Source organism: Dendrobates tinctorius, unplaced genomic scaffold, assembly GCF_039654945.1.
Source record: "Dendrobates tinctorius isolate UK_male_01 unplaced genomic scaffold, ASM3965494v1 ptg000157l, whole genome shotgun sequence".
Lineage (NCBI taxonomy): Eukaryota > Metazoa > Chordata > Amphibia > Anura > Dendrobatidae > Dendrobates > Dendrobates tinctorius.
In genome coordinates, this window is record NW_027361824.1 from 2,696,201 (window position 1) to 2,722,850 (window position 26,650).

General features: G+C 48.1%; 1 protein-coding gene across 6 annotated transcripts in view; it reads left to right on the plus strand.

The window, feature by feature from the left end:
* Nucleotides 1–4,745: 4,745 nt before the first annotated feature.
* The window catches only part of LOC141051387 (uncharacterized), a 43,506-nt gene continuing 21,601 nt past the window's right edge, over nucleotides 4,746–26,650 (plus strand). For 2 of the 6 annotated variants that reach the window (XM_073548334.1, XM_073548336.1), the window contains exons 1-2: nucleotides 4,746–5,264; nucleotides 19,014–19,216. In XM_073548334.1, coding sequence (XP_073404435.1) covers nucleotides 5,255–5,264; nucleotides 19,014–19,216 — 213 coding nt within the window. In that variant the 5' untranslated portion in view covers nucleotides 4,746–5,254. The remainder of the gene's footprint in view (nucleotides 5,265–19,013; nucleotides 19,217–26,650) is intronic. The other 4 variants (XM_073548335.1, XM_073548339.1, XM_073548337.1 and 1 more) reach the window with 4 other exon arrangements.

Here is a 26,650-nt window from a genome sequence, read left to right on the forward strand (position 1 = left end):
GGGGATATTCATCAGATACAGGAGCGATACACCAGGGGGATATTCATCAGATACAGGAGCGAAACACCAGGGGGATATTCATCAGATACAGGAGCGAAACACCAGGGGGAATATTCATCAGATACCGGAGCGATACACCAGGGGGATATTCATCAGATACAGGAGCGATACACCAGGGGGATATTCATCAGATACAGGAGCGAAACACCAGGGGGAATATTCATCAGATACCGGAGCGATACACCAAATATTCATCAGATACAGGAGCGATACACCAGGGGGATATTCATCAGATACAGGAGCGAAACACCAGGGGGAATATTCATCAGATACAGGAGCGATACACCAGGGGGATATTCATCAGATACAGGAGCGATACACCAGGGGGATATTCATCAGATACAGGAGCGAAACACCAGGGGGAATATTCATCAGATACCGGAGCGATACACCAAATATTCATCAGATACAGGAGCGATACACCAGGGGGATATTCATCAGATACAGGAGCGAAACACCAGGGGGAATATTCATCAGATACCGGAGCGATACACCAGATATTCATCAGATACAGGAGCGATACACCAGGGGGATATTCATCAGATACAGGAGCGATACACCAGGGGGATATTCATCAGATACAGGAGCGATACACCAGGGGGAATATTCATCAGATACCGGAGCGATACACCAGGGGGATATTCTTCAGATACAGGAGCGATACACCAGATATTCATCAGATACCGGAGCGATACACCAGGGGGATATTCATCAGATACCGGAGCGATACACCAGGGGGATATTCTTCAGATACAGGAGCGATACACCAGATATTCATCAGATACCGGAGCGATACACCAGGGGATATTCATCAGATACAGGAGCGATACACCAGATATTCATCAGATACAGGAGCGATACACCAGATATTCATCAGATACCGGAGCGATACACCAGGGGGATATTCATCAGATACCGGAGCGAAACACCAGGGGGATATTCATCAGATACAGGAGCGATACACCAGGGGGATATTCATCAGATACAGGAGCGATACACCAGGGGGATATTCATCAGATACCGGAGCGATACACCAGGGGGATATTCATCAGATACAGGAGCGATACACCAGGGGGAATATTCATCAGATACTGGAGCGATACACCAGGGGGATATTCTTCAGATACAGGAGCGATACACCAGATATTCATCAGATACCGGAGCGATACACCAGGGGGATATTCATCAGATACCGGAGCGATACACCAGGAGGATATTCATCAGATACCGGAGCGATACACCAGGGGGATATTCTTCAGATACAGGAGCGATACACCAGATATTCATCAGATACCGGAGCGATACACCAGGGGGATATTCATCAGATACCGGAGCGATACACCAGGGGGATATTCATCAGATACCGGAGCGATACACCAGGGGGATATTCATCAGATACCGGAGCGATACACCAGGGGATATTCATCAGATACAGGAGCGATACACCAGGGGGATATTCATCAGATACAGAAGTGATACACCGTGTTCGTCGAGCAAAGTTTTTAACAAAGCGACGGTAATATCCGGCCAGTCCCAGAAACGCCTGCACATCCTTTACCAAAAACATACTGATAGGGAATATAGATTGTGAGCTCCTTCGGGGACAGTGATAATAATGTGTGCAAACTGTAAAGCGCTGTGGAATATGTTAGCGCGATATAAAAATAAAAATAAAGATTATTATTACTATTTACCGTCTCGGGGGTAGGCCACTCCTGTATCACAGCGATCTTCTCCCGAGACGGTCACACGCCTTCAGAGGAGACAACGTTCCCCAGATACTCGATCTGAGTGCGAAACAGGTGGCATTTCTGGGGTTTTCTCCTTCAACCGGCACGCCTGCAGTCGACAATGCACCTGCCCTAACCGGTACAGGTGGTCCTCAAAAGTGGCAGCATATATGATGATGTCGTCGAGGCAGATCAGCGTGGCCTCGAATTTCAGGTCGCCCAAGCATTGGAAGGTCCCCAGGGCATTGGCCAGACCGAAGGGCATCCGACTGAATTCAAATAGGCCTATGGGCAAGATGAAAACCATCTTCGCCCAGTCCTGTTCTGACATGGGTACCTGCCAATACTCACTGGCCAGATCTAGAGTGGAAATGTACTTTGCTTTCCCCAATGCGGACAAGGATTCTTCGATTCGAGGAAGGGGGTAATAGTCTTTGATGGTACAGGCACTGAACTTCCGATAGTCCACACAAAACCGCAATGTTCCATCTTTTTTCCGCACCAGCACGATGGGAGCGGCCCAAGGGCTTTGACTTTCCAGGATGACCCCCTTTTGCAGCATTTGGCCCAGCAAGATCTTCACCTCCTGATACAGTTGCGGGGGAATCGGCCTGTAGCGCTCTCTGATGGAGGTCTTGCTTTCAGTGGGGATCCTGTGAGTAATGGCTGTGGTGCAGCCGAAGTCCTCTTCGTGGCGATCGAACACTTCCTTATATTGAACTAGAAGAGCCTCCACTTGCTGTACATGGGATTGCCCTAGGCCAGAGAGCTCTGCCCGCATTTGTTCCAGGATGGCTCGCCCTTCTTGTTCAGGCAGGAGCTCCGAGGCCTGGGTTGAGTTTACAGTCACGGCCCAGGGTTCCCCTCGGGCATATCCCTAGCTGCAGTGTCAAAGGTGGCTGCACCACCTCCAGCGGCTTTACTACTTTGGCCATCTCGCAGCGGGGTCTCATGATGATATCTTGGTCTTCCAGATTGACACAGTGTAAAAGCACTGTCCCCTGCCTCACGGTGGCCAGGGCGCAGGCCACTAGGAGACCCAGGGGTAACTGTTCCGCCCACGAAGGTTCCACTTGTACTTCTACTCCGTCCAAGGCGACTTGGGCTCGGATGAGCAATGAGACCACTGTATGACCAGGTGGTAACACGAGATGAGCAGCCGTGGGCGTGATCACCTTTACCAACACTTCTCCTTCCTGGCAGGTCTCCTGGACTTGCGTTCCTCGCACCAACTGGGTGGTCTGGGTGCTCCATTGTTTCAAAGTCTCCTGGGCAGGATCACTGAGGAGGCTGCCAAAGTGTTTTAGCACGTTCATGCCCAGGGTGTCAGTGTGTCCGCCGCTCACCTCCCCTTTGATCAGGACCACTCCCCGACACCCCAGCTCTTTGCCACACATAGAGATCTGCATCCATGCTACCCCGGCAACACAGAATATAATGTAACCCCCTCATAAGGTATAATGCACCCCCTCATATAGTATAATGCAGAACCCCTCATAGGGTATAATGCAGCCCCCTCGCACGTCTCCTCTCCCACTCGCGGCTCCGCTCCGTACACCTCGTACACGCGCGGCTCCGCTCCGTACACCTCGTACACGCGCGGCTCCGCTCCGTACACCTCGTACACGCGCGGCTCCGCTCCGTACACCTCGTACACGCGCGGCTCCGCTCCGTACACCTCATACACGCGCGGCTACGCTGCGCACACCTCGTACACGCGCGGCTCCGCTGCGCACACCTCGTACACACGCGGCTCCGCTCCGTACACCTCGTAACGCTCCGCTCCGTACACCTCGTACACACTCCGCTCCGTACACCTCGTACACACTCCGCACACCTCATACACGCGCGGCTCCGCACACCTCATACACGCGCGGCTCCGCACACCTCATACACGCGCGGCTCCGCACACCTCATACACGCACGCGGCTCCGCTCTGTACACCTCGTACGCGCGCGGCTCCGCTCTGTACACCTCGTACACGCGCGGCTCCGCTCTGTACACCTCGTACACACGCGGCTCCGCTCTGTACACCTCGTACACACGCGGCTCCGCTCTGTACACCTCGTACACACGCGGCTCCGCTCTGTACACCTCGTACACACGCGGCTCCGCTCCGTACACCTCGTACACACGCGGCTCCGCTCGGTAGACCTCGTAACGCTCCGCTCCGTATACCTCGTAACGCTCCGTACACCTCGTACACACGCGGCTCCGCTCCGTACACCTAGTACGCGCGCGGCTCCGCTACATCCACACTGTTAAACCCCTCCTGACCCAACACAGAAACCCCTCATCCAGCACCATGACAACCAGCAAGCAGAGGCTCCTGATCATGTGACCACTGACTCTGCCCCTCCTGTGACCTCATCACAGGTCCTGTGCCACAGAGCAGTCAGGGCCTTCCACCTTCTAGCCCGCCAGTGACTCAGGGACTGCTGCACCAATCAGAGTCAGGCCAATTGCAGCCTGGCAGCCAATCAAAGCGCGGAGCTGCACAGCCAATGAGCGGCTGCAGCTCCCAAACAGTCACTCCCCTGACACTCCCTCTACACAACGCAAACTCTCGGCCAGCAGAGGTTAAGGCCCCGCCCCTTCCGGTGACGTCATCCCCTGGCAGGACTCTCCGGGCTGGAAGTTTCCTTAGGTTGAGCGCAGAGTGTATAGGCTCCTTCCAGGTCCTAACTGCAGCCCATACAGTCTAGCCGGCTCACTACTAAACCCTCCTGTCTGTCACTGACCTCACTCCACACTGCTGACAGCCGCCAGAGAGACAGCTGAGACACGTGTGTAATGGAGGCTTCTCTCTCTGCCTTTGCTGTCAGAACACGCCCCCCGGTATGACACGCCCCCAGAACTGACATCACACCTGGAAGGAGCCCATACAATCTAGCATTTGCCCTTCCACCTTCTAGCCCGGCAGTGCATCAGGGACAGAGCGCGCTCCTGAATGCGCGCCTTCGCTGCCCTGCTGCACCAATCAGCGTCAGGCCAATTGCATCCTGGCAGCCAATCAAAGCGCGGAGCTGCACAGCCAATGAGCGGCTGCAGCTCCGGAGACTGCCACTCCCCTGACACGCCCACTACACCTCTCACCTTCAGAGAGCAAACTGGCGACCGGCAAATGACTAAGGCCCCGCCCCTTCCGGTGACGTCATCCCCTGACAGGAATCTTGGGCAGGAAGTTCCGTTATCTCCCGTGGTTTCTTACCGGTGTCCCGGTGCGCGGCTCTGCAGGGGGAGGTCTGTGCAGAGTCCTCGGCATCCTCTGTGCGGGGCATTTATCCCTCCTCCTATATCGCCTCCAGACTCCGCAGCGCTGTACACGTGTTATTCTCACTCTCACTACAGCGCTTATTCACACCTGGGGTTCCTGGCTGCGTCTGTGCACTGATTGCGGTTTCCTCTTTGCCTCCAGACAGTAATGTCCTCCCCTCAGGGCCAACTCCCCCCCCTCTCTCTGCATGGAAGGAGGTAATGATGGAGGCGCCTCAGCTGACTCTTCCTCTCCCATCATTCTCTGCTCTGCCTGTGACACAGCGGGTGCTCATCGCGCACTCTGCACACCGTGTGCCAGGCAGAGCGGGAGCAGCACGAGCACGTTGTGTGTGCTGGACTGTGGGGCCATTCTGGGGTGGGGGGGGGAATGATATACCATGTGTGGCCTGGGCTGTATACCATGTGTGGCCTGGGCTGTATACCATGTGTGGCCTGGGCTGTATACCATGTGGTGCTGGGCTATATATACCATGTGTGGCTGGGCTGTATACCATGTGTGGTCAGGGCTATATACCATGTATGGCTGGGCTGTATACCATGTGTGGTCAGGGCTATATACCATGTGTGGCCTGGGCTATATACCATGTGTGGTCTGGGCTATATACCATGTGTGGCCTGGGCTATATACCATGTGTGGCCTGGGCTATATACCATGTGTGGCCTGGGCTATATACCATGTGTGGCCTGTGCTATATACCATGTTGTGCTGGGCTATATACCATGTGTGGCTGTGCTGTATACCATGTGGCTGGGCTGTCTACCATGTGTGGCTGGGCTGTATACCATGTGTGGCTGGGCTGTATACCATGTGGTGCTGGGCTATATACCATGTGTGGCTGGACTGTATACCATGTGTGGCCAAGGCTGTATACCATGTGTGGCCAAGGCTATATACCATGTGAGGCTGTGCTATATACCATATGGTGCTGTGCTGTATACCATGTGTGGCTGGGCTATATACCATGTGTGGCTGGGCTGTATACCATGTAGTGCTGGGCTGTATACCATGTGTGGCTGGGCTATATACCATGTGGTGCTGGGCTATATACTATGCGGCTGTGTTTTATACCATGGAGGGTACATTTTAAATTATATTCTATGGGGGAGGCTGTTATATAATATGGGGGGCTGTATTATATTATATTTTATGGGAGGTGATTGCATCATACTCTGAGGGGGCTACATTATACTATATGAGAAGGCTACATTGTATTCTACGGAGGGGGTACATTATACTATAGGGGCTGCATTATATTCTGTGGGGGGCTGCACTAGAGTATATGAGGGGGGCTACATTATATTCTATGAGGGGCTGTATTATATTATATTTTATGGGGAGTGATTGCATCATACTCTGAGGGGGCTACATTATACTATATGAGAAGGCTACATTGTATTCTACGGAGGGGGTACATTATTCTATGGGGGGCTGCACTAGAGTATATGAGGGGGGCTACATTATATTTTATGAGGGGCTGTATTATATTATATTTTATGGGAGGTGATTGCATCATACTCTGAGGGGGCTACATTATACTATATGAGAAGGCTACATTGTATTCTATGGAGGGGCTACATTATACTATATAAGGTGCTGCATAATCTATGTGGGGCTGCACTATAGTATATGAGGGGGGCTACATTATATTCTGTGGGGTAGCTGCATTATGCTCTATGGGATGGCTGCATTATACTATAAGAGAAGGGCTGTATTATATTCTATGGGGGGTTACATTATACTGTATGGCGAGGCTGCATTATATTCTATGGGGGTTACATTATATTGTATGGCAGGGCTGCATTATGCTCTATGGGATGGCTGCATTATACTATATGTGGGCTGCATTATACTGTATCGAGGACTATGGGGAATACATTATATGACGAACTATGGGGAGCATTATACTATGGGAAGTGAATTGTACTACATGGATGACTGGCGGTGTACAGTATTATACTATATGGAGGACTATGAGGAGTGTATTATACTATATGGAGGAATATGGGGCACATTATATTATATGGAGGACTATAAGGGGTAAACTGTAGATAACATGATACTGTATGGTAATCTGTTAGTGATCCATTAGTGATCGTTCTGTCCCCATCTTTCTTTCTCAGACAGTGGAAAGAGGCCGGGAAACAATTGTTGAACGACTTCAGTATTGTCGATCACACTCGTTTAGGCTAGTTTCACACTAGCGTTTCCTGGAGCTGCAGAGGGATGCGCACGGCCGCCATGAAGCTCCGCCCACGGCCGCACCTCCTACGGTCAGCTCCGCCTATGGGCGCATGACGCTGCATGCGACTTGCGTCCCCTATTTTTAGCGTTGGATACGCAGGCCGTGTGCAGGTATGCGTTTGCCGGTGCATGCGTCCTTTTCACGGAATCGCACCGTATTGCATTTTGGTGAGATTGGCGCACCATCAAATGGACGCCTGCGCCGGCAAACGCATACCTGTGCACGGCCTGGGTACCCAATGCTAAAGATAGGGTCCACAAGTCGCATGCAGCGTCATGCGCCCATAGGCGGAGCTGACCGGAGGACATGCGGCAGTGGACGGAGCTTCATGGCGGCCGTGCGCATCTCTCCGCAGCTCCAGGAAACGCTATTGTGAAACTAGCCTTAGCGGCCTGAACTCAGCACATGTAGCTACAACCGAAATGCTTCTGTGTAATGTGCAATATGTTAGCATTTGGGGCCCCATTTTAAACTTTGCCTAGGGCCCCACTTTGCCTAAAACCGGCCCTGCCTCACCCTTTGTCCCGACCACTGTAATAATTCTCCCTTCTTCCCCCCACATGATAATATTCCCCTATTCACCTGCAGGCGGCCATAATTCCTTCTATGTGCCCCTACATAGTATTACTGCCCCTTGTGTGCCCCCATGTATTAGTAATGCCGCCTATGTGCCCCCATGTATTAGTAATGCCCCCTATGTGCCCCATATATTAGTAATGTCCCCTATGTGCCCCATATATTAGTAATGTCCCCTATGTGCCCCCATATATTAGTAATGCTCCCTATGTGCACCCATATATTAGTAATGCTCCCTATGTGCCCCCATATATTAGTAATGTCCCCTATGTGCCACATATATTAGCAATGTCCCCTATGTGCCCCCAGTCATTACACTGGCTACCCATCCACTCCAGAATCCAGTATAAACTTATTACCCTCACCACAAAGCCCTCCATGGCTCAGCACCACCCTACATCTCCTCCCTTGTTTCAGTATACCACCCTACCCGCGCCCTCCGTTCTGCTGATGACCTGAGGTTAGCATCCTCGATAATCAGAACCTCCCACTCCCGTCTCCAAGACTTTACACGTGCTGCGCCAATTCTTTGGAAAGCACTTCCCAGGTCAATACAATTAGTCCCCAATCCCCACAATCTTAAGCGTGCCCTGAAAACGCATTTATTCAGACTGGCCTACCACCTCAACACATTAACCTAATCTATCCCTGGGTGGCACAGTCAAAAGTTTTACCATAACCAGGTTTCCCACTTCATGTTCCCACATGCTTTATGCATCTATTAGCCCTCTGTGTCTGTACTGTTACACGCTTAACATTATGGCTGGTCCATACAATCAGGGTGTCACATCGCCATCGTATACAGGGACTGCTGTTCCTGCTTCGGCCACTAGGAGGCATCAGACTGGCACGTCGCCGTCAGATCCGTGCTCTGCTATTCCGGTCTTGGCCTCTGGGAGGCGCCGGACTGTCAAGTCACGGTCAAACTCGGGGATGGCTGTTCCTGCCTCGGCCACTGGGAGGCGACGTGGTCCGCCCGTGGGTACTGCTAACAGGGAGGAGGCTCCTCCGCAGGCATCTGGCGGCCGCAGGCTGCGCTCCTCTGTCGGTCATGAAGGGGTTGGTGCATCACCATCTGGCCTGGTCCTGGGGGCGGTCCTAATGACGTCGTCAGACCGTGAACCTGTGATGGATGATCTGATCCCTCAAATACCTTGGGGCCTGTCTTGCAGGCCGCCAGATATAGTCTTGGTTTCCCCAGTGTGCTAGTTTGTTATTTGCTATCTTTGACTCTGACCTTTGCCTGGATTTCTGACTCTGCTCCTGCCTAACGATTTTGTACCTCTGCCTCCCTCCCGGTTTAATGACTCTGACCTTGGCCTGGATTTGACTCTGCTACTGTCTGCCGTTTTTATACCTCTGCTGCCCACCTGGTTTAGACTTGGATTCCTGACTACGCTTTTGGTCCCGTTTTTTAACCCCTTTCTGGCGACCGTCCTGCTCTGGTCCGCTGCTTTTATCTAGACAGCTACCTCCTGGGCTCTGCTGTAAATCCAGATCCCTGTATAGGGGTAAAGGGTATCGGGGTTGCTCGGGGTGCTGTCTTACTACAGCCCAGACTCGCAGACGGACGTCACATTATATCTGGCCCAAAAAACCGTTTTTGTATATATCCAACATATATAAAAGCAGTGTCCCTGACCTTTTTTTTCTTCTCCCTTCTCCTGCGTGAGTTGGTTCTTTGACCTAACACCTGTTACCTGCTTCAGTGCACAGCCTGGAGGAGCACTCTCATCCTCCTACACAAGCATGCAGCAGTCTGGAGACTTCAGGGAAAACGCCAGACGTCAGAGATCCACAGTCCTGGGACATCGGCCCCTGGGCAGCTCTGGTCAAACCTGCCCGGGGGCTCAGATATTGCCCGCAAATGCGGCTAAAGTTTTGTTACCCGTCTCTCTCTTATTTTGTAAGAAATCTTTGTGCTTGAAGGCTTATGTGGATAGTGGCTCTGAGGGAAATTTCATGGATTCTTTGGTTGCCAGGAATCTGGGTGTACCGCTATTGAGGCTTAGTGCCCCTACTAAAACCACTGCTATCAATGGCACATCTATTATTCAGGGTGGAGTGGATCTCGTTACTCCAGGAATTGCTATGTCAGTGGGGGCATTACATACGGAACATATCTCATCTTTTGTGATTGATGATTTATCAGTCGCAGTTGTTTTGGGTATGCCGTGGTTACACAAGCACAATCCTGTCATTGACTGGCACCTTGGTGATATTGTGCGCTGGAGTCCACAGTGTCAGGATAACTGCATATCGCTAGCAGTGAGCCAGGTTAATGTTACAACCCCCGTCATACCGTTTGCTTTCAGGGACTATGAGGATGTCTTTTCTGAAGTGGAATCTGAGAAATTACCCCCTCATAGAGAACATGATTGCCCTATAGACTTGATTCCGGAAGCCCGTCTCCCAAAGGGGAGAATATTTAATCTCTCTGGTCCAGAGCGTCAGGCCATGAATGACTACATAGCAGACAGTTTACAAAAAGGCTTTGTTAGACCGTCCACTTCACCAGTTGGGGCCGGGTTCTTTGTGGAAAAGAAAGATGGAGGTCTCAGACCCTGCATTGATTACCGGGAATTAAACGCAATCACTGTAAAGAACCAGTATCCGCTTCCACTCATCCCTGATCTTTTTAATCAGCTTATGGGAGCCCGTTGGTTTACTAAACTTGACCTCCGGGGGGCATATAATCTAGTCTGCATAAGAGAGGGAGATGAGTGGAAAACCGCGTTTAACACCCCCTTGGCCACTTTGAGTACCTCGTAATGCCGTTCGGACTTAGTAACGCACTTGCCGTGTTTCAAAATTTTGTGAATGGTATTTTCAGAGACATTTGTGGGGTGTATGTAGTCATGTATTTGGATGACATCCTGATTTACTCTGCTGACCCTGCGACACGCTCAACACATCTGTTCTGTGCTCCAAAGACTGCGAGAACATTCTTTATTTGCTAAACTAGAGAAATGTGTTTTTTTTTGCTGAGGAGGTACAGTTTCTGGGGTACATGGTCTCAGGCAAAGGGTTCCGCATGGATCCTGCCAAGATCCATCCCATTATAGCATGGGTACAACCCAAATCGCTAAAAGCGCTGCAGCGATTCTTAGGGTTTGCCAATTATTACCGCAAATTTATCAAGGGTTTCTCAGAGATTGCCAAACCACTCACGGATTTGACCCGGAAGGGGGCAGATGTGGCTAATTGGAAACCTGAGGCACTTTAGGCATTTTCTACCTTAAAGGAGTGTTTTGTGGCTAACCTGGTACTAATCCATCCTGACCTAGACCGGCCGTTTGTGGTAGAAGTGGATGACTCTGAGGTTGGAGTAGGGGCACTGCTTTCACAAGGCACGGCAGCCCTTGCACAACTTCGTCCATGTGCTTTCTTTTCCCGAAAGTTGTCTCCTACGGAGAGGAATTATGATATAGAGAATCGGGAATTGTTGGCCATAAAATGGGCCTTTGAGGAATGGCGTCACTTCCTCGAAGGTGCTAAACATAAAATTACAGTGATCACAGATCACAAGAACTTGACCTACCTGGAGTCAGCCAAAAGCCTGAATTCTAGACAGGCAAGGTGGGCCTTGTTTTTCTCGAGATTTGACTTTATCACATTCCGTCCAGGTACTAAAAACGTAAGGGCTGATGCCCTCTCAGTTTTTGCCCCTCACAAGCCGAGGACTCTGAAGCAGTTCCAATATTGGCCAATGGGATTGTTGTTTCGGCTGTGTCTTTGGACCTTCTGCAGGTGATCCGTAGGTCCCCAGAACAAGCCCCTGACATGATGCCCCCCCAAAAAATTGTTAGTTCCGGCCACGTTTCGCCTGCAAGTTCTGAAAGAGTCGCACGACTCTGTTCTGACAGGCCATCCTGGTGTCAATAATACCACCAGACTGGTGACTAGGAATTTTGGTGGCAGACGGTGGTTAAGGATAGTAAAGATTGTGTTAGCTTGTGAAATCTGTGCCCGCGCCAAGTCCCCCCATTATCGCCCTGCCGGCTGGCTCCAGTCCTTGCCCATCCCTGAGAGTCCATGGACCCACATCTCCATGGACTTCATTACTGACCTGCCGCCCTCAGAAGGGAGGACGTGTATCTGGGTGGTGGTGGATAGGTTCAGTAAGCAATGTCATCTTGTTCCCCTGTCTGGTTTACCTAATTCTGAAACTTTGAGTAAGCGCTTCATTGTTCATGTTATACGATTGCACGGCACTCGGGTGAATATTGTGTCCAACAGGGGTACCTGTCATGATATGTATTTTTCCCCAATACTTTGCCATGTCTTGTGTATACCTGTAACAATATGTTTCCTTTCCCCATTGCCTGTGTCTCTGGGACTATAATGTAATTATGTAAGTAACCTGTCTCCTTTCCACAAGACTTGTGTATCTAGACCATAATTGAATTCAGGCTTGGGTCAACACAGCTAGGGGAATCACCATTGTTCTCCTCAGCAGGGGGAGGACTCACAATACACATCCTCGTAGACACCTCGGAGCCATGCGATGGACCAAACCATTGACTAGGAGGTGGGAACTTCTACTCCCCTACACTTGGGCTGATCCCAGGAGCCCAAGACAATGGACTTATGTGTGACCCATCAGATGTGAGTTGGATGCTGAAAGAGAAGGGCGAGGCTGTCTGAGGAAGCCTCGGCCTTAGTGTGATCGTGGCGGATTTCTGGGACTCTAAAAGGACTATGGTTTTGTGATCTGGCACAAGGATTGTCGGGAGGTGCCCCCGAATCAGTTTCCTGTGGACTTATTTTGGGACTCTGCAAATTACCTTCGTGTTGTTCCTGTGTTCTGGTCAATAAATCTGTTGGATCGTTCCCAGGCCTGTTGTTCCTCCTTGCTCTGGAGAATACTCCCGTCACAGTACCCAGTTCGTTTACAAGTTCTGGAGGGCGTTCTGCAAACGCATGGGTGTTGAATTGTCCTTCTCCTCTGCCTATCACCCTGAGACCAATGGTCAAACTGAACGCACCAACCAGGCTCTGGAGCAGTATCTCCGCTGTTACATATTGGAGCATCAATCCTATTGGGTGGAACATCTGCCATTAGCTGAGTTCGCCCTGAACAACCAATACCAGGAGTCCATCAAAACTACCCCTTTCTACTGCAATCACGGACTGCACCCACGCTTTGGTTCATTTTCGGCCAGGTTGTCGGAGCTCCCGGGGGTAGAAAAATCTATACATCGGTTAAAGACTATCTGGTCAAGTAAACACAAACTTGAAGGGGTCCCAGCTTTTGCTGCAAATAGACGGCGATCCAAGGGACCGCACCTGGGAGTTGGGGACAAGGTCTGGCTTTCCACCAAGAATATCAAGCTTAAAGTGCCGTCTGCCAAACTAGGTCCCAGATTCATTGGTCCATATGAAATATTGGAAGTGATTAACCCTGTAGCTTTTCGTTTAAAACTCCCTCAGTCTTTTAAATTGCCCAATGTTTTCCACAAATCTCTTCTCAAGTTGTACCGCTCTCCAATCCATCCTGTCCAGTCCCCTCCTCCTCCTGTTTTGGTCAGGGGCATCTTGGAATACGAAGTCCAGGGTGTTCTTGACTCCCGCTTAGTGAGAGGTTCCGTGCAGTACCTGGTGCACTGGAAGGGCTATGGCCCAGAGGAGAGGTCCTGGGTTCCCGCTAGTGACATCCACGCCAAAGGTTTGATTAGAAAATTTAACCTCCTTCACCCTAACAAACCTGGTTTTGAGGGTCCAGAGGCCCCTCTTAGAAGGCGGGGTACTGTCACATCGCCATCGGATACAGGGACTGCTGTTCCTGCTTCGGCCACTAGGAGGCACCAGACTGGCACGTTGCCGTCAGACCCGAGCTCTGCTATTCCTGTCTGGAAGGCGCCGGACTGTCATGTCACGGTCAAAATCGGGGACGGCTGTTCCTGCCTCTTGGTTTCCCCCAGTGTGCTAGTTTGTTATTTGCTATCTTTGATTCTGACCTTTGCCTGGATTTCTGACTCTGCGCCTGCCTAACGATTTTGTACCTCTGCCTCCCTTTGGGTTTATGATTCTGACCTTGGCCTGGATTTGACTCTGCTACTGTCTGCCATTTTTGTACCTCTGCTGCCCGCCTGGTTTAGACTTGGATTCCTGACTACGCTTTTGGTCCCGTTTTTTAACCCCTTTCTGGCGACCGTTTTGCTCTGGTCCGCTGCTCTTATCCAGACAGCTACCTCCTGGGCTCTGCTGTAAATCCAGATCCCTGTATAGGGGTAAAGGGTATCGGGGTTGCTCAGGGTGCTGTCTTACTGCATCCAAACATAAATTAGGTCTGAACAGGTGCTTTCCTAGAGTCGCCAACTCATATATACATTCAAACAAAAAGCAGCACTCTGTAATGCTAAAACATGAAATATGAAAATTGAATTGCATTACTGCACTAGAGATATGAAATGTTGAGAATTCTTAGCGCATAAATTGGCCAATTCATGCGTACCCGGCAGCCACGATAAGGCGATTCTCGTTGCCAGGACCTAATGCTAATCCTCTCTTAGACCGAAGGCTCTATCTCTATGGAGAGGGGTAGGATCCGGCTGAAATTAAAACCGCCTGATGCAATTTTGGAGCCAATTTTCTTTAGAAACATTTTACATTTTTTTTTCTGGTATTTTTCTTGCAATATAGGAAAGCCTAAGGCCAGAAATAAACCCCATAAAATAATAATAATCTTTATTTATATAGTTATTTATATAGCGCCAACATATTCCGCAGCGCTTTACAGTTTCAAAACACAAGTCATAAGTAACAACGTTACCAATACAATAATTAAAGCAAAATAAGACGACCCTGCTCGTGAGAGCTTACAATCTACAATGAGGTGGGGGAGATACAAAGTACAGGTGTGTATTTACAATGGTGTATTTACAATGATGGTCCAGCCATCTTGGAGTGGGGGATAGATATAGTGAATGGGCTACACACACACATATAAAATGACTTTGATTAGTGAACATGGTAGGCCGCTCTGAACGGATGCATTTTGAGGGAGCGCCTAAAACTGTCCAAATTGTGGATAGTCCTAATTTCTTGGGGTAGAGCATTCCAGAGGATTGGCGCAGCGCGGGAGAAGTCTTAGAGTCGGAGGTGCGGATTAGTGCAGAGGATAGTTGAAAGTCGTTTGCACAGCGCAGCGGTTGGTTAGGCCGAAAGACAGAAATGAGGGAGGAGATGTAGGGGGGTGCCGCACTGTGGAAAGCTTTATGGGTGAGAACAAGTACTTTGAATTGGATCCTATAATGAATGGGCAGCCAGTGTAACGATTGGCGAAGAGGGGAAAAGCAGGGAGGGATGGGAGTCACAGTACTTGGTGGTTGGGAGTGGATTTCCTGACGGATATTATCTATTTTATCTATAAAGTGGGAAGCCAGGTCATCAGCATGAATATCTGTGATAGGGGCTTGTGCTTTTGGCCTGAGAAGGGATTGAAAGGTGTCAAAAAGTTTCTTGGGGTTGTTGGCTAGTGAGGAGATCAGGGTGGAGAAGTAGGTCTGTTTGGCAAGATGAAGGGCAGAGTAATAGGTTTTTAACATAAATTTGAAGTGGATGAAGTCTGCTGGTGTGCAGGTTTTTCTCCATCTGCGTTCAGCACTCCTAGGCCATCACTGGAGAAGTTGAGTTTGCGATGTGAGCCAGGGCTGTTTTACTCTGTGTTTGGATGTTCTGAAGGTGAGAGGCTCTACCTGGTCAAGTGTGCTTCTAAAAGTGTCGTAGTGATAAACAGCCAGATCAGGACAGGGAAGATTGTAGGGAGTCTGAAAGTGTCTGAAGGTTAATGGCTTGTAGATTTCGGAATGTGTGATAGGTAGGAGTGTGCTGGGGTGGGCGAGGATTTGTGAGCGTGAAGGAGAGAATGTTGTGGTCAGAGAGGGGAAGCGGTGAGTTATTTAGGTAGGATATTGAGCAGAGCCGGACAAATACCAGGTCAATGGTGTTACTGTCTTTGGGTGTCTCAGAGGTTGAGAGCTGTGAAAGCCCAAGAGAAGTGGTTAGTGACAGAAGCTGGGATGCAACTGTGGAAGTGGGGCTGTTAATGGGGATGTCACGGGGTCCTTCTCCGATACCACACAATCAACAGAGCGAGGGAAGTGTGAACAATTCCAAGACCTTTATTAGTAGGCAAAACTAAAAGGTCCATAAACTATCCACCACACTGAGGATACAGTAGTCCAGAACACGAATGTAGTTCAGTAACCGGATGAATGTCCAAGGAGATGAGTCCAATAATCAAGCAGACAGAGGATAAAATGGGTCCATATGCTTCTCCTTCTCTCTGGCGTGCTGTCTTCACACAATCATCACCACACAGGGTCTGACTTGTACAGCTCCTGTCCTCCCCATCCCCCTCCTTATGTCCAGGGGTAGTCAGACAGGTTGGGGCGGTTTTCAGGCCTCCCAGACCTGACATAGGTGCCTTGGGGACAGGGCTGTGGAGTCGGTAAGCCACAGTTGCGACTCCGACTCCTGGATTTTATCAGGCTCCGACTCCGACTCCTTCATAAATGGCCAATTCATAACAACAAATTTACTGTTGTAAAATATTAAACATCGTGCTTATTCAGTTTCTCACCATCATATAAGTAATCAGACCACTTAGAGCAAAAACTACATTTATTAGAATACAATTAGAATATAGCAAATAACTTTTATAAACTTTTCTAAACTGTAAGTAAATATGCAATAAACACTTTTATGCAGTTAATAAGAAGAAATCTATAAATTTGTCCTCAGAAAAAGTATTGCCTCTGTCAGATCCTCCTTCATGGATGCCCTCAAATCTGATCTAATTATTTTGAGAGCAGAGAACAAGCTCTCTACACTAACTTGTGTTGGTGGCAAAGCAGTAACCACTCGGGCAACATCTCTGACAATGTCAGGATACAGAGGAATCGCTTGTTGCACTGTTATTTTTGATGAACGGTCAAATTTCTCAATTTCTTTTAGTGCACATGAAAAATTCTGCTGAAATGTACTGGCTGTGTTCCTTGATGGGGATGACTCTTCTTCTATGCGGGAACGCTTTGCACGGTCCTTGTGATCCAAATTTTTTTCGAAATTAAATTCTTCATCAGTTGATGATGAGGGTGAAGATGTGGCAGGACGACCAAATTCTTCTTGTTCCTCCTGACTGTTCTGCAACCCTTTCATCCTTACTGCTATTTCAAACATAGCTTCTTTTCCTTTACTTAGCTGTTGATCATCTAGAAGAATCCGATGCATTGGGTCTACATAAACAGCTGCCAAAAGAATGTTATTTTGTAATAGTAGCTCCTCTCTCCGTTTCATTGATGTAGCAATGCCACTTGCAATTAACCCTCCTCTTTGGGACAGGCGAAACATCAGGTTCTTCCACTCCTTTAAGAAAATACCTGGAGTTAAGTCCTCTGCTTGTAATTTTTTAGTCACTGTAAATGGGTGCTCTAGCAATTTTTCCAGCTCAGTCACCTGATTCCACTGACTTTCATTTAGCGTCAGATGAGGGTTAGCCATGTCTACAAGAAAGGTTTTCATTTCAACCAAGCGCTGAATCATTAAGTAAGTACTGCCCCATCGTGTGGCTTGACCAATAATTGCCCCTTTTCCAGCACGTCTCTTCAAAATTGAGTCAACTTTAGGGGTTCTGGCAACAGTAGCCAATTTTCTCACCTTGCCAATCAGTGCAGCAGCATGTCCTTCTTGAAGACTGTCTCTTATAGCCAGCTGTAGCGTATGCACAACACAGCGCATGTGATGAATGAAAGAACATATTGACACAGTTTCAACAAGATCATCTAAACTATCATGTTGCTGTTCATCTGAAGCAACTTCAGTTTGCTCCTCAGTTACAATACTGTGTTCCTCTATTTCAAACATTTCTGTGTCTGTGGACCCAGAATGTTCTTTTAACTGCTGGTCACATTAGCTTAATAGTACTTATCATATTTGAAGCATTGTCAGTTACGACAGAAAGAACTTGCTCTTTTTTACGTTCATAGTCTTGCAGAACCTTTTCCACCAAGACCTGGAGAAACTCACTGGTGTGATGAGCTTTGGTGTCTTTTACTGCCAATGTCTTGGTAACTATTTCATTTTTGTCACAAACAAATCGGACATTGATGGCAAAATAGTTCACTCTGTGACGTGTGCAGGCATCCATTTTAAGAAACAGAAAGCGTCCCTTGAGAGTTTTTTTAAGTTCTTCCTTTTGTTTAAAAGCTTCTTCGATTACTAATTTTCTAATACTCTCTCTCTCCAGAGAAACACCAAGCTTGCGGGCCATTTCCCCATTCAGACACATAAAAGCTGGTCGTGAAAATAATGAAATAGACACACTATCCTTTACAACAAGCTCTATGATCTGTTTTTAAATGTATCTACTGTCATTGTCACAGTAACTTTGTCACTGACAAAATATCTTGCAACTGATGGCTGCAAAGTTCTCTGCTCCTTTGTTTGGCTGGAAGAGCTGGGCACTGGTTCATTGGTTTGGATGCAGGCTTTCAGTACTTCTGGATGAAAGCGCTGTAAATGTCTCTTTAGATTAGAAGCTCTGGTAGGAGCATTTTTATCTTTGCCTGAATATGCACTCATCTTGGCTTCACAGCATTTGTTTTCGTCTGGATCATTTGTCATACACTGACAGACATAATGTTTTCTATCTTGAGTGATGGTGAAATGTTCAAATACAGCTGATTTAATGTGATGCTTCTTTGACATTCTCAGGTTTTTAATTCTGCATTCACAATCCAAATGACAATTGTTTTTCCTAAAAACAATTGTACAAAATTATTGCCAGGTCGTACAACTGATATAGTGGTCAGTAATACTGTTATTATTCCTCATGTACTCACAGTTAACTGATGCAAAGTTTGTTGAAAGGATAATACTTCTTACAGTCTTCCTCTTCTGAGTAACAGGCAGCTGTGAGATGCTTGGAAGAGGCACACCTAGTATGATCTAGTCTAGAGGAGGAGCTTTACTACTAAGAATTTGCAACACATTTTCACTTTCAGTTTCATACATTGTAAGTAGGGGGGTTGGGGCAGCATGAGGTTAACCAAGTATAAGATTAGATAAGGGCAGTGGAGAACAGTGACACACAAGAAGTAAGAAATGTCTCTATCTCCAGCAGAACTGCTTATCAAGTCTCCAGGTCCAGATGAATTACACCCCAGAGTACTGAAGGAGATAGCAGAAGAAATTTTTGAACCCCTCTCCATAATCTTTGAAAATTCTTGGAGAACAGGAGAAGTACCAGAAGACTGGAGAAGAGCAAATGTTGTTCCTATCTTCAAAAAGGGGAAGAAGGTGGACCCAGGCAACTATAGGCCGGTGAGTCTGACTTCTATACCAGGAAAGATCTTTGAACAAATTATTAAACAACATGTATGTCAATACCTGGATAAGAATGAAGTGATTAAACAGAGTCAGCATGGGTTTGTAACTAATAAGTCATGTCAGACTAACTTAATTTCCTTCTATGACGGAATCACTGATTGGGTGGATCAAGGAAATGCTGTAGATATAGTATATCTTGACTTCAGCAAAGCATTTGACAAAGTCTCTCATACAATCCTTATTGAAAAAATGACTAAGTATGGAATGGACAAGGCAACTGTTAGGTGGATTCATAACTGGCTTAGTGATCGGACCCAAAGAGTGGTCGTAAATGGCTGCACATCCAGTTGGAAGAATGTCTCAAGTGGGGTACCACAGGGCTCTGTCCTGGGCCCTGTATTGTTCAACATCATTATCAACGATTTAGATGAAGGAATTGAGGGTAAACTGATTAAATTTGCTGATGACACAAAGCTAGGAGGGATCGCTAATACTAGAGAAGAGAGAGAGAGGATTCAAAAAGATATAAATAAACTGGAGAAGTGGGCAGCAACTAACAGAATGGTTTTTAACAGGGAGAAATGCAAAGTACTACATCTGGGCAATAAAAATGAAAAAAGCATATACAGAATGGGAGGAATAGGGCTAAGTGACAGCACATGTGAAAAAGACTTGGGTATACTAATAGATCACAGACTGAATATGAGTCAACAGTGTGATGCAGCAGCAAAAAAGGCAAATGCAATTCTAGGATGTATTAACAGAAGCATACAGTCTAGATCACGTGAAGTCATTATTTCCCTCTACTCCTCTTTGGTCAGACCTCATCTGGAATATTGTGTCCAGTTTTGGGCACCACATTTTAAAAAAGACATCAACAAACTGGAGCAAGTTCAGAAAAGAGCGACCAGAATGGTGACCGGTCTGCAAACCCTGTCTTATGAGGAAAGGCTGCAGGATTTGGGAATGTTTAGTTTGCAAAAGAGAAGACTGAGAGGAGACTTAATAGCTGTCTACAAATATCTAAAGGGCTGTCACATTGTAGAAGGATCAACTTTATTCTCATTTGCACAAGGAAAGACTAGAAGCAATGGGATGAAACTGAATGGGAGGAGACACAGATTAGATATTAGAAAAAACTTTTTGACAGTTAGAGTGATCAATGAGTGGAACAGGCTGCCACGAGAAGTGGTGAGTTCTCCTTCAATGGAAGTCTTCAAACAGAGGCTGGACAGACATCTGACTGGGATGATTTAGCGAATCCTGCTTTGAGCAGGGGGTTGGACCAGATGGCCCAGGAGGTCCCTTCCAACTCTACGATTCTATGATCACTGTTGTTCATAGTTTGATAGAACATATATATTTGAGTAACATTTATAAAATTCATATGAAAGTTCAATTATGAAATATTAATACATTTTTTTTTAAAGCTGGAGTCGGTACATTTCTACCGACTCCGACTCCAACCAAAACTAACTCCGACTCCACGACTCCGACTCCACAGCCCTGCTTGGGGATTAAGGCACTACAGGGGGTGGATCAAGAGGCATAGATAGGCTGCAGACAGTAAGTGAGCTAATTCAATTATCAGACTTTTGGTAGGTAATTAGGACACTAGACAATATGGGGAATACACGGAATGATACAGGGCAACAATATGGAAATCCGTAAAATATAAATAGACACAAAATGATACCTACATAACATGTCACACCATCACAACCTCTCCCCCCTCATAATAAGTGAGCACGCCATGAGGTCTACACAGACCTCTGGCCTGCTCACTTAAGTCCACATTGCTCAATCATTTATAGTTCCTTATACAACAATGGCAGGGGTAGGTCAGCCTGGGGGCCTATGGTTCTTCTTGTCGAGGCAGTCCATCGGCGTTGTGGTGTTGGCTTTGCCGCTTGTATTGGATGGAGAAGCTGTAGGCTTGTAAGGACAAGCTCCACCGCAGCAATCTTCCATTGTCTCCAGATACGCAGTTCAGCCATGTGAGGGGGTTGTGGTCTGTAACAATTGTAAAGTCTCTGCCATACAAGTATGGCTGAAATTTTTTTTTTTTTAGCGCCCATACGATGGCAAGGCACTCCTTTTCAATAGTGGCATAGGCAACTTCCCGATCCAGTAGTTTCCGACTGGCAAAAGCAACAGGATGTTCTTCTCCGGCGGCGTTCACTTGGCTAAGTACTGCCTCAATCCCAAAGGTGGATGCATCTGTCTGTACGAGGAACCTGCACTTATAATCAGGGGCAGCCAAGACAGGAGCTGTGATGAGGGCGGTCTTTAACGCTGAAAAGGCATCCTCGCATGCAGTTGTCCACGTCATATTCCTAGGCATGTTCTTGCGGTTCAGGTCGGTTAGTGGCTTCGCCAAGGTGCTGAAATTAGAAACGAATTTTCGATAGTAACCAGCAGTTCCTAAAAATGCAAGTACCTGCTTTTTAGTCTGGGGTCTACACCAGTTGCTAATGGCTTCCACCTTGGCAGGCTCAGGCCTTAGGGTCCCACCCCCTACTCTATGCCCGAGGTGCTGCACCTCAGCCATCCCTATTTGGCACTTATCAGGGCGAATGGTCAGTCCTGCAGTAAGGATACAGTCTAGCACTATGCCCAAGTGTTTAAGATGTTCCTCCCAGGTTGTGCTAAAAATAGCAATGTCATCCAAGTAAGCACAGGCAAAGTCCTGACATTGATCTAACAGTCCATCTACCAGTCTCTGGAAAGTAGCTGGGGCAGTTTTCATCCCAAAGGACATTCCCAGGAACTCAAAAAGCCCAAATGGAGTAATGAAGGCCCGAGCGCTCCGGAGCGTCCTCCGTTAGGGGTATTTGCCAGTACCCCTTGCTCAAGTCTAACATGGTCACAAATTGGGCACTGGCCAGACGATCCAATAGATCATCAATCCTGGGCATGGGGTAAGCATCACTCTTGGTGCCATCATTTAATCGTCTGTAATCAACGCTGAATCGTGTTGTACCATCCTTCTTGGGGACCAGGACGACAGGAGAGGCCCAAGAACTGTGAGATGGCTGACCGACTCCCAGTTGTTTCATCTCCTCTAGTTGGTCCTTTATCATGCCTTGAACAGCCTCTGGAACCCGGTAGGCAGCCTGCTGGATGAGGCGTTGTCCAGGGGTTTCCACATGGTGGCTGGTGAGAGTAGTCTTCCCTGGCTTTGAGGAGAAAGCAGCAGCCCTCGGCCTTAGTACGGCGAAAATATCGTCCTTTTGTATATCCTATAAATGGGAGCCCAGGGGCACTTGTTCCTGTGATCCTCCTGCTTTGGCGACCTGGAGAAGATCGTGGAGACACTCGTCGTTGGCAATATTACTAGGGGGTTGGTAGACGGCTAGAACAGGCAGAGATCGGTTGTGGTATTCTTTCAGCATGTTATTGTGGACGGTTTTCTGTCGTCGACCACTAGAGTCCAGGGCAATAACGTAGTTAGTGTCATTAATTTTCTTGACAACCTGATAAGGGCGTTCCCACACTGCTTGAAGCTTGTTGGCAGGGGAAGCAGTAATCATGAGCACTTGCTGTCCTTCCATAAATTCCCGGGTCCTGGCATTACGGTCATACCAGGGTTTTTTTCTGGACTGGGCCAGTTGCTGATGTTCTTTAGCCAAGGTAGCTAGCTGGGCAAGACGGTTTCTGAACTCTAGAACATAGGGAGCGATGTGCATTCCGGTATCTGAGTTGTCTCCCTCCAAATGTTCTTTCAGAAGAGTGAGAGGCCCATGGACCTTCCGGCTAAACAGTAGTTCGAAGGGAGAGAACCCTGTGGACTCTTGGGGAACCTCCCGATAGGCGAAGAGGAGATGTGGCAGATATTTTTCCCCAGTCTTTTTCAACATCAGCAAAAGCCCTCAGCATATTTTTTAGGGTTCCATTAAAGCGTTCACATAGTCCATTGGTCTGCGGGTGGTATGGGGTGGTGCGAATGGCTCGAACACCACAGGTATGCCATAGGGACTGTACCAGATCTGACATGAACTGAGTGCCTTGATCTGATAATATTTCACTAGGAAACCCTACCCGGGTAAAGATGGTAACAAGTGCCTTGGCTACCTTTACTGCTGTAATACTGGACAGGGGCACAGCTTCAGGATACCGAGTGACATAGTCCACCACTGTCAGGATATATTTTTTCCCCGACCAGCTGGGGTGGGCCAGAGGACCTATGATGTTGACAGCTACACGTTGGAATGGTTCTTCAATTATGGGCAGGGATTGCAGGGGTACCTTATGTCGAACTCCTGGATGCCGCATGCTCTGGCACACATTGCAGGTGCTGCAATAATGGGCTACTGACTGCGAGATGCCAGGCCAGTAAAAACTTTGGTTGAGTCTCTTTTCAGTTCCTTTCCTCCCTTGATGTCCAGCCAAGGGGATGTCATGGGCCAGTTGGACTAGCTGTGCTCTGTACTTCTGAGGGACAATGAGTTGCCTGGTCGTTGCTTCAGGGTTGCCCTTGTCACTGACTTTTGTTACATGATAATACAGTCCGTTTTCTCGAGTGAAGCCGTCCCCATGTGCCCAGTTTCTGCCTTTTGCCTAAGGGCTGCTAAGGTAGTTTCACCCTCTATTTCTCTCCTAAACGCCTCTCTGTCCCAAGAATCTCCCAATGTAGTGGCAGCGAACGTATTGCTTACCAAACCTGATGCGGTTCGTGGTGGTTGCTCCCCGGTGAGGTCCGGATGACGTAGTGCTTGAAGGGCCTGTAGTCGGGTGACTGCTCCTACAAATTGGCACTGTAACTCCCCAATATCGTTACCAAGGAGGATATCTGCAGGAAGTCGTCCCAGTTTTTCTCCACAACCATAATCCAAATGCACAGAAGCTCGCTATATATATTTTCGGGCACCCACTGCCAGGACAATGGGAATTCCTGGACCCTGGTGAATTGCCTCGGGTCGAACCACACGGAGGTCAGCGATAGGCAGGAATGCCCCCGTGTCTCTAAATCCTGACACTTTGTATCCTTCAATTAAGACATCCTGCAGGTGGCATTGCTGTTGCTCTGGGTAGCTAAAGGACAAAGGCCGGAGTCCATACACTCCAGGAGGGGTATCTATGGTGAGGGTGATGGTAGCTCTTCCTCAGACGGGATGGAGTGCACAAGATGCACTGGGCGAGGTGGGGTAAATGGTTCGGTAAGCCTCCGCCATGCTTCCGTTCCCACTATCAAACTCATCCAGCCAGAGTGGGGCACCTCCATCACAGCATACTGCTGCTCAGAGTCCTTGAAAAATTCCTCCACATCTCCGGCCTCATCAAATGGCTTAAACTCTTTCCGGGTGATCTGTACAGGCTCCCGGATCGTTGGGTTTACACTCCACATTGCATTACTCCCTCTTTCAAGCTCCATTGCTTCTTGTCTCCGCTGTGCCCAGCGGGCAGCCTCTTCTTTATACTCCTGAGAGACACCGGGGCCCAGAACCACCATCTCTTCTTCGTACCACACCAACCACTGGCTTTTTGGGGCGGGGATCCCTGTCTCCAGTGCTTTTCCTTCAGACATCTGGGAGGAGGTGGCCGGGCTAGCACCCACCATTTGTTCAATTAAGGCTTCTTTAGTCAGTCCCTGGTAGTTCAGGCCCAGGTCTCTGGCTCTCTCTTGTAAACTGGATACAGTCCAATTTCTGAACTCACTCTGTGGGTGGTTCTCCAATGGGTTACACTCTGTTGATCCCACTGCTGCCACCTGTTGTCACGGGGTCCTTCTCCGAAACCACACAATCAACAGAGCGAGGGAAATGTGAACAATCCCAAGACCTTTATTATAGGCAAAACTAAAAGGTCCATAAACAATCCACCACACTGAGGATACAATAGTACAGAACACGAATGTAGTACAGTAACAGGATGAATGTCCAAGGAGATGAGAGTCTAATAATCCAGCAGACAGAGGATAAAATATGTCCATATGCTTCTCCTTCTCTCTGACAAGCTGTCTTCACATGATCATAACCACACAGGGTCTGACTTGTACAGCTCCTGTCCTCCCCATCCCCCTCATTATGTCCAGGGGTAGTCAGACACGTTGGGGTGGTTTTCAGGCCTCCCAGACCTGACAAAGGTGCCTTGGGGATTAAGGCACTACAGGGGGTTCATCAAGAGGCATAGATACAGTCAGGCTGCAGACAGTAAGTGAGCTAATTCAATTATCAGACTTTTGGAAGGTAATTGAGACTCTAGACAATATTGGGAATACACGGAATGATACAGGGCAACAAGAGAACACAATGGAAATCCGTAAAATATAAATAGACACAAAATGATACCCACATAACATATCACACCGTCACAGGGGATGTTGAAGTCTCCTAGGATAAGGATTGGTAGTTCTGAGGACATGAAGTGCGGCAGCCAGGCTGAGAAGTGGTCAAGGAAGTGAGTGGGTGAGCCTGGGGGCCGGTATATGACCGCTACTCTGATGTGGAGGGGACGGAAGAGCCTGGTGGTGTGGACCTCAAAAGAAGGGAATGAGAGTGATGGAACTGGGGGGATGACCTGGAAAGTGCATTGTGGGGAGTATGCCAACTCCACCACCAGGTCTGCTTGTTGGTCTCGTGGAATGGGTAAATTGTATGCCACCATGGAAATGGCAGCAGGGGAGACAGTGTCAGAGTCCTGAATCCAGGTTTCGGTGAGGACCAACAGATTCAGAGTATTGTTCACAAAGTAGTTGTGCAGGAAAGGAAGTTTGTTACATACAGACCTGGATTCCAGAGGGCACAATTAAAAGGAGCTGAAGGAATGCAAGTAATATTAATAAAATTATTATGGTTTTGATATGGGGTAGGGGTTGAGGGAAGGTGGTCTGGGTTTGGGGGAGATGTCCCCTGAAATCAATAAAAGTAGGAACATAAGGAGCAAGTAGTTCTTTGAAATGTTAGGAGTTTTTTTGTGCAATGTGTTTGGGCAAGATGGGCTGAGGTTTTTCAGGAAGGTGAGAAGTGCATGGGAGCTGAACATGGGAGAGGGAAGTATAGAGGGGCTGATGTGTATAAGTGGTGATAGAGGAGGGATGGGGCCGTGAATGTGGATGGCAAGGGAACACTGGAGGATAGAAATGAAGGACATGGTTAAAAAGGAAAGCAAAATGTTGGTTACCTGACTGCTGTCCTGACTGTCATGGAGTAACTGTCTTTTGCTGGATGCTTAGCTAATGTGATGCTTTGCTTAATGCGTGCAACCCCCTCACATGCGTGTTCCCCTTAGAAAGAATCACTGTACATGGAGATTTTGGGATCAGATCATTTCTGTCCATGATGTTTGTGGAAACAAAAAAGCTTTTATAAAACTTCATCAAACTTCTGTGTGTGACTCAGAGCTGAGATCTAACGTGACAGAAGATTCCAGTGCGGGGAAGACGGGAAACCTTCATATAGACGGCCGGTGGGGATGGGGTCAGTGACC